General features: G+C 46.6%; 1 protein-coding gene across 1 annotated transcript in view; it reads left to right on the top strand.

Moving 5' to 3' along the window:
• Itgav (integrin subunit alpha V) overlaps positions 1 to 8,167 on the top strand; it is a 103,701-nt gene that overhangs the window by 23,868 nt on the left and 71,666 nt on the right. Inside the window, exons 3-4 of the mRNA XM_023712338.1 lie at positions 4,995 to 5,086; positions 6,165 to 6,279. Coding sequence (XP_023568106.1) covers positions 4,995 to 5,086; positions 6,165 to 6,279 — 207 coding nt within the window. The remainder of the gene's footprint in view (positions 1 to 4,994; positions 5,087 to 6,164; positions 6,280 to 8,167) is intronic.

Here is an 8,167-nt window from a genome sequence, read left to right as displayed (position 1 = left end):
ATACGCCCAGCCCTGAAGTAGGATTTTCAAGTTAATCTTTTGCATAAGGATATCTAATTGGTCTACCACCATTTGTTGAAAAGACTGTTTCTTTCTCATTGAATTTTCTTGGCAACTTGTTCAGTGGACTGCTAATGTAAAGGTGCTATTGTTCTTAAGATACCATTTATATACCATTAAACTACTAGTTATAAATATATATTACATTGATTAGAATTCTTGCACATATCTCAGAGATGTTAATGTCAGAATTGGGAGTGCCAGTTCAGTGAATACATTATTTCACAATACTAGTGAAATACATTATTTCACTAATTTATAAATAAGTACATGCTACTAGTTGCTGTCTACTGCTTCACTGTTTTCTGGGGTTTTTTTTTTGGTGTGGTTTTGATGATTCCTTCAAGATACCATGCTCCTCACACAGGTGTTTTATTACTTCTGTCCCTTGAGAAGCAGAGCCCTCCTTGTCACACTCGTTGCTCTGCCTTAGCTTGCAGACAGAGGCGATGTGCATGATTTATTTATTTAATGACCGATCAAAGTGATTTCTTCCCCTGACCCGCCAAGTTTCATGTAAACAAATAAGCTCTATTGGGAGCGGTTTCATTCAAACAAATTCGTTTTAGGAAGTGCAACGGAGCGGAAGTCATGTTTGGAGCAAAAAGCTACCCAGGGACGTCTGTGACTTGGCTGTTTTATTAAAGGATTAGTGTTATTTACATTGTTTAAATAGTAATTTTTCAGCAAAAAAAAAAAAAAATCTCTGAAGACCTGTATTATTTCATTACATAGAAATTTTAGTAATGAATGGGAAGCAAGTGACGAAAACCACATTCTAAATAAAGGATTCTTGTTTTTTTTTGTGTGTGTGTGCTTTGGCATTCTTAATTATTTTGGCTTTTTCAGAGAGTGATGTGAGCTTGTTATTCTGAAGGATGTGAAACAAAATTTAACTTTAGGGCGATAAGGTGACTTTGTTTTAGAAATAAGCACCCCTCCCCCACATTCCAGAAAGGTGAGTATTTGACAGTGGCCTTTGAAATCCCTGAGAAACTGTGGGCGCTTGTCTCCTTTGCCTGCTGATGAGGAGGCGTAGAGCGCGCTTAGGACAGTCTGCTCCCCGCTTCCCCTGTCAGCACCTGACTGTGGGAGCACAATAAGATGCAAATCGCAGATTTCAAAAGCTGGCGATACAGGTGTTAGATTTCTAAGTGTCCAGGGATGTGCGTGCCAATTATGTTTTAGTTTCTCTAGCAACATTTTTGTCTGTATTTTTGAAAATGATAGCGTAGTCTTGTGTTAGTTTATGTAATGGGAGAAATTTCTTCTCTTTCTCTTTTTTTAAATGCATTTGGCACAGGGTCTCACTATGCAGCTTGGACTCGTGGTGATCCTCCTGTCTCAGCCTCCCCAGCACTGGGATTACAGGCGTGCGCCACCACGCCCAGACTCTTCTCATTTTTAGCATTGTGTGAGATACCAGTTTTCCCTTGCCAGTTATTTGGGTGACATTTAAATATACACTGTTTTTGGGCCAGCAAGATAGCTCTGTGGTCTAAAGTGCCTGCTTAGGCAAGCACAGGGGCCGTGGTTCAATCCCAGCACTGCATGCCACGCCAGCCCTCCCCCCAGAGTGGGCTGAGCCAGCCACAAAAAAATAAAAACAAAAAAACAACAACAAAAAAACCCCACCTTTTTTTTTTTTTCCCAGCAACACTTGCAGTACACATTGTTTACATTCCCATTAAGGCAGGGGCCAGGGATACAGCTCAGTGGCACAGTACTTGCCTGGCAAGCACAAGGTCCTGAGTTCGGTTGCTAGTACCAAAACAAAACAAAACAAAACAAAACAAAACAAAACAAGCCCACAAAACCCATTAGGAAGTTATTTGGGTGGCTTCTAGCAAGATCCGTGAAAGTGCACAGAAGTCTTTGTGATCCTGGCTGTTGTGTGGAGGCATTTCCTCCAGCAGGGATTTGTGTAGCTTGCTGTGACCTGTTTTCTTCTCCAGCATGGTGGCGTAGTCTAAGCAGTCACGGGCACAGTGACAGCAGCTCTGTGACTCGGGCATATGTCCCAAATGCTGCCGGATCCAGCCAGGCCGGGAGTGGTTCTTGGCGGTGTCCTGGACGAGCGGCTCTGTGTCATTCCTCCCCACCTTGCTATCCTGACCCACAGTCAAGCACTGTGAGGCTCGGTGTCTGGGGAAATTCTGCCTCATGAAGAGAAATCCTCTTCAGCAAACGCCTGGAAGTGATGGGTGTTAGATAGAGGTGGTGCCTCTGCTGAGCTGGAGGCGCGAAGGGCAGTGACACTAAGGTACGGGGAGTGTCGCATATGACATGGGTAGAATGTCTTATCAATGACATGTGTAGAGTGTCATAGACCATGTACAGAGCACCATGTATGACATGTTTAGAGTATCATATCTATAACGTGTATATAGTATTCAACACAGGGTATATATGTGACACATACAGTGCCATGACAGAGTATCATATATGACATGTAGAGTATCATTTATAATTTAGAGCATCATAGTTGTGATACATCTAGAATATTATATATGTGATTTGTGTAGGGTATTGTGATACATACTGTCATATGACACTATCACATATGAAACATAGAGGATCATATATGTGGCACATGGAGTATTACCTATGACACATTTAAAATATCATGTACATGGCAAGAGCAAGTTTTCCAGGCAGGAGGGCTTGTCCGCAGGCTTGAGCAGCACTGGGTCCTGGAGCCTGAGCAGAAGGGAGCTCCCCCATAAGGAGCAGGGGTGTCAAGGGACCTTGGTGTGCAGCGCACCCGCTGGGGTCACCTACTGCACGACGGGCCACATTCTTAAAGGCTTGCCACCTCAAATTGCAAAAGAACTTAGGCCTCAGGCCCCCCAGACAGGCCTTGCTGAAACGCTTGTGTATGGTGGGGAGGACATCGCTGTGATTTGAGGGACATATCCTTCTCTAAAATGGAATTATTCCTAAATTCGAAACAGAGATGTGGTTATTGATGACCCTGTCGTGTGACTGTAGTGGGACACAACCTAACCATACAAGTGACACTGTCAGCCTACTGTCCCTGCCACATTGTTCATGTGTATATTGATATGTAATAGGAACTGAAGTGTTGCCTTCATTAGTTAGCTTAACACAACTGTTTTACTTATAAAAGGATCTGCAGCTGTTTATGACCCCAGCCTCTAGGATAGATACTCAGATGCTAGCAGAGGTCATTTCTTCGTGGCATTTAGAGTCATCTTCACGTGCAGTTTATGTCGTGGTATCGTTTGCCTTGCAATGAGTAAGACCTTCAGAGCTAGAACAGATGCATCGTGAAGCCTAAGGAGGAGCTGAACGCCTCCTCTGGCCTGTCTGAGGCAGGCAGGCCGCCTGTGCTTGTTGATTGCTGCTGTGTAAACATAATTTCAAGTTTTCTTCCAACCGTAGAAATCCTGACTATGTCATGGAGTGGGCAGCAGGGCACCCTGCACCTTGCTTCATTGTCCTGGGCATAGGTCAGCATTTGCCAGCTAGGAACGAGGGTCTTCCCTGAAGTAGCCTAATAGGAGCGTCACCTTCACAAGTAGGTCATTGTTATGGTCCTGTTACCGACTTGGTGACCCATTGCCTAGTGAAGCCTCTTATCTCTTTCTAAAAGGTATTTCTTTTTGCTGCTTTACTTCACTGATCTTTGTAATACAGAATATTTGGCTTTTCTGCTTTCATATATTGGTACTTTTGAGGAGGAGGCTATTACAGGTTCCTTCCTTTCCTCTACCCCTGCAAATTCTTTCTCAAGGTCTTGCTGTGTAGCCCAGGCTGGCCTCAGATGCCTCCTTCTCCCCCTGTTCCCCTCCTTCGCCAGAGCAGCGGCCACAGGCGTGCATCACTGTGCCCAGCTTGAGATTTTTGAGATACGGCTTCACAAGTTGTCCCAGCTGACCTCCAGTTTGTAGTCGTCCTGCCTCAGCCTCCCAGGTAGCTGCAATTACCGGTGCACGGCATCAGGCCAAGCTGAGCCAGAGCTGACGCTGACGCCTCGTGGCAGGTGCCTGTAATCGCAGCCGCTTGGAGCTCAAGGTAGGGGGCTGTGGAGGCCAAGGCCAGTGAGACCCTGTCTCACGACAGAAACGAAGACCTTGAGGATGTTTACGTATTGACTGGCACTCTTCAGATCGGTGTTTGTTTCCTGTGTTGTCTACTATAGTTATCGAAACCTGTGTTGATAAAGAATGAATCTACTACACAGGTTTTACAAGCAAGCCTGACTAAAAAGTCCCTTTCAAAAATGGTTATGCATGTATTTCCATCTTTCTTTTTTCCTGGACAAAGTCTACAGAGTTTTCCCAGGGAGGGAGGAGGGAGGGAGAGAGAGAGAAAGAGAGAGAGAGAGTTTTCTGTGGTGCTGTACATTAGCACTTAGTGTATTGGGAATAATTTTCTTAGGAATGGGCAGCTGGTAAATGAATGTGAACAGACTCTGTCAACCTCCTTGTTTTCCTGCCAGCCAAATGGTGTTGCCTGGGTTCTAACTTTTGTATTTTAATAACCTTGGTAGTTGTCTTAGTCTTTTACTACTCATGCAAAATGAAGGGCTTTCATCGGCTTTAGTTTTCATAAATGTTCTTATGCCACAGAAGGAACTTCTAGAATATGGTAGGGTATCCCAGTATTTGTTTAATGGTTATTGGTAATTTGGTAATTTGGTAACCGGAAGATTTCATTTGCAGCTACCTTGTTGCATGTGCCTGATCATAACTGATGGGGGAAATAGCAAGCCTGCGATATTTGCGAATTGCCACGTGCTTTACTTTCTGATTATTTGTAAGTTCTGATACATCTGTGTATATATGTGTGTGCGTACAAATTATCAGCAGGATTAATAACGCTGTAGCATTTGATGACTCACAGATGGGTCGAGGTAAACTCACGCCGAGAACAAGGCGTGTTCTCACCTCTTCACTGCTCTTTCTTAGGCAACAGAAACTACGCCAAGGACGACCCTCTGGAGTTCAAGTCCCACCAGTGGTTTGGAGCCTCTGTGAGGTCAAAACAGGACAAAATTCTGGTGAGTCCTTTGGCTGTCCTCACAAGCAAGTTGCTCCGTTTATGTGCAGGCCCAGGAGGTTTTGTTTCCAAGCCAAGAGCAAAACTCCCTGGGCTGGGGCGGCGTCCAAGGAGGTGGGCAGCTCTGCCCGGGTCTCCCGCCTCTGGAGACGGCCTCTGCCCCTGTGGCCCCCTCCTGCGTTGCTCCTCTCCCCTGCCCCACCGCATGGTTCCTGTCCCTTCCTGTCCCTTTATTTCTGCCCAGGAATGGTGGTGTACCAAGGAACAGGTGCTCAGGCAGCAGACAGCCTTCCTGACCCTGGCTTCCCCTCTGTCACCTCCTGTCTTAGTTTTTTTTCATTGCTGGGACAGAGTACCTGACACACCAAATTAAGGAAGGAAAGGCTTAGGTTACAGTTCGTGGAGGTTTCAGTCCATACTCAGCTGGCTCCAAGGCAAACTGGAACATGGCAGAGGGCAAGAGTTCATGGCTGCAGAAAGCAGCATAACAGCAAGAGCAAAAGGGAGGAGTATGCAAGCAGGTGCAGGGGCTGGGGGTTGTCTCCCTTAGATTGCCTTCACGTTGTCTGCCCCAGGCTGGGTGTAGCATAACCCTAGCACCAGATCATGAATTAATCAAAACTCTAGAAGCCTGCCCCATAACTGCACGAGGCTTTGCGGGGGTGACTAAACACGAACCGTAGCACCTCCCATCTCTGGATGAAAGTGTTCTGGGAGTTATCACCTCTACCTGTCACATCCTCTTCTGGTCCTCAAGGGTTGTGAGGCTAAAGGTCACCCTTGTCTTTCTGACTACTGAAATCACTGTGACAGCTTTGTGGAATAGGCATAGCCATGATGTTTACCATTGTCCTTTGGGGTTTATTTTTCACCTTACGGCACCAGTGGGATGGGAGTCTGGATTGAACTCAAGCCCTTGCACTTGCCAGGGAAGCGCGTCTTCCACTGAGCCATCTCTCTGGCCCCTAGATGTTGGGTTTTTATTAAGTGTAGAAAGTGCTGTATTCTGAGGTAGCAGAGACACTCTGAAATGGTGGTTTTCTGGATTTTCATCCGCTGCACTTAACCTTCACTCTTAGGCCTGTGCCCCCTTGTACCACTGGAGGACGGAGCAGAAGCAGGAGCGGGAGCCCGTTGGAACCTGCTTTCTTCAGTCTGGAACGAAGACCGTGGAGTATGCTCCGTGCAGGTCAAGTACGTGCCGCAGGTCGTGCCGCGCTTAGCAAAGGGCTGGGCAGGGTGGCTCGCTCACACGTGTGTGCCAGTGTGAGCGAGTGTGCATGACCAAGAGTGTGGGTGTGCCCTGAGGGCACTCGGCACCTAACCAAAGCAGTCCTATCCAGGCTTAGGTGGGAAGCGGTGGATTTACTGCATCTCTCTGAGAACTACTTTGTCTTCCTTGCTCAGCAATCATTAATAACTGACTTGGGAAGCCTGCGACTTTCATCGCAGCCAGTCAGAAGGTGCGCAGTGAGCTGCTGCAGCAGATGAGGCCCCAAGGAGAGTTGCCCTCTGGCAGGCGTGGGCTAGACGGGTGCTTGCACCTTAACAAGGTCTGCAAGGGGATTTGGGTGGATACCAGAGTTAGAGCACCACCCCTTCGGGTGAGCAGTGGTGTTGAAAATGAGAAGTGAGACATCCAGAGCTCGGTAGGAAGGGCGCATGCCAGAGAGGGAGGCTTGCGCCCGAGTCTCCCAGCCTTCCCCAGCGTTTCTCTGTTACCTGGTCACCAAGCCTACCTCTCTTCGAGCGATCCAGCCAATCGCATGCTCTGCCCTGATAGTATTTAGCACTTCAGATACACTTCCGGTGGTGCCAGCAGGGTTCCACGCGGTCTTCTTCCCCTTTGATTCCCGTCCTCTTCCATGCCTGCCTTTATTACTTTGGCCACTGTTCTGGTTCTCTGGCCTGAAAACGGTTACAGAGAAGCCTAAAATGCTTCTCCCTCTCTGGCAGGTACCATCCCAAGTGTCTGTGGGAACCCACAGACTACAGGTGCCCAACGTTCCAGTGTGCCCCCAGTACATGCGTACATATGTACGTACACATATATACATGCATGCATACCTTTGAAAGTTTGAAAACTTCACCACACTCAGACTAACAACAACAACTGTCCCTAGGACAGAATTATAGCAACTTACTCTAATAAAAGACTGTATTTAAAATTTACGAATTGTTGATTTCTGGAACTTTTTTTTTCATGTATTTGCTACAGAGTATCACTGTGCAGCTTGGACTCATGGTGATCCTCCAGCTTTCAGCCTCCCCTGCACTGGGATTACAGGTGTGCATCATCACGCCTGATCTCAGTGGCAGGCTCAGCTAGCCTGGAGGTAGGGCCAGCGCAGCATGTGGTACCCAGGATCAAACCCGGATCTCTGCACTTACCTAAACAGGTGCTTAGTGCACTGAGCTATCTCACTGGCCCTGTTTCTGGAACTTTTCATCTAGTATGCTAAGATTGCAGTTGACTGCTACTAATGGAAATTGTCAAAAGCACCAGGGAATGAGTACTTAGTGCTTATTCCTGGGACACTTTCCAGGCTAATAGTAGTTACAGCAGTAGTGGGGATTAAACCCAAAATGCCTTTTTACTGAGTTACATGTGCAGGTCTTTTTTTGGTTTTGATACTGGGTCTTCCTAAGTTGCCCAGGCTGGATTTGAACTTATGATTCTCCTGCCTTGGCCTTCCAGAGGGCTGAGGTTACCTGCAAACTCATGCATATCTGTCTTAGGCCATTACTTGTTATGTTCTACTGGTCCCCAGACAGTTGAGTAAAAAGAATCAGTAACATGGGCTGGCAAGATAGCTCAGTGCACTAAGGACCTGCTTAGGCAAGCATAGGGACCAGGGTTTGATCCCTGCTCCCACATGCTGTATTGGCCCCACCTCCAGGTTAGCTGAGCCAGCCACTGAGACTGGGCATGGTGGAGTGTGCCTGTAATCCCAGCACTAAGGCGGCTAAAAACAGGAGGATCACTACGAGTCTGAGCTGCATAGTAAGACCCTATACCGAATGCATAAAATGAAAAAAAAAAAAAAAAAAAAAAAAAAAAAAAAAAAAAAAAAAAAAAAAA

This window comes from Octodon degus, unplaced genomic scaffold (assembly GCF_000260255.1).
Source record: "Octodon degus isolate 3935 unplaced genomic scaffold, OctDeg1.0 scaffold00025, whole genome shotgun sequence".
NCBI classification, from domain to species: Eukaryota; Metazoa; Chordata; class Mammalia; order Rodentia; family Octodontidae; genus Octodon; species Octodon degus.
This window is presented reverse-complemented; position numbering and strand designations above follow the sequence as displayed.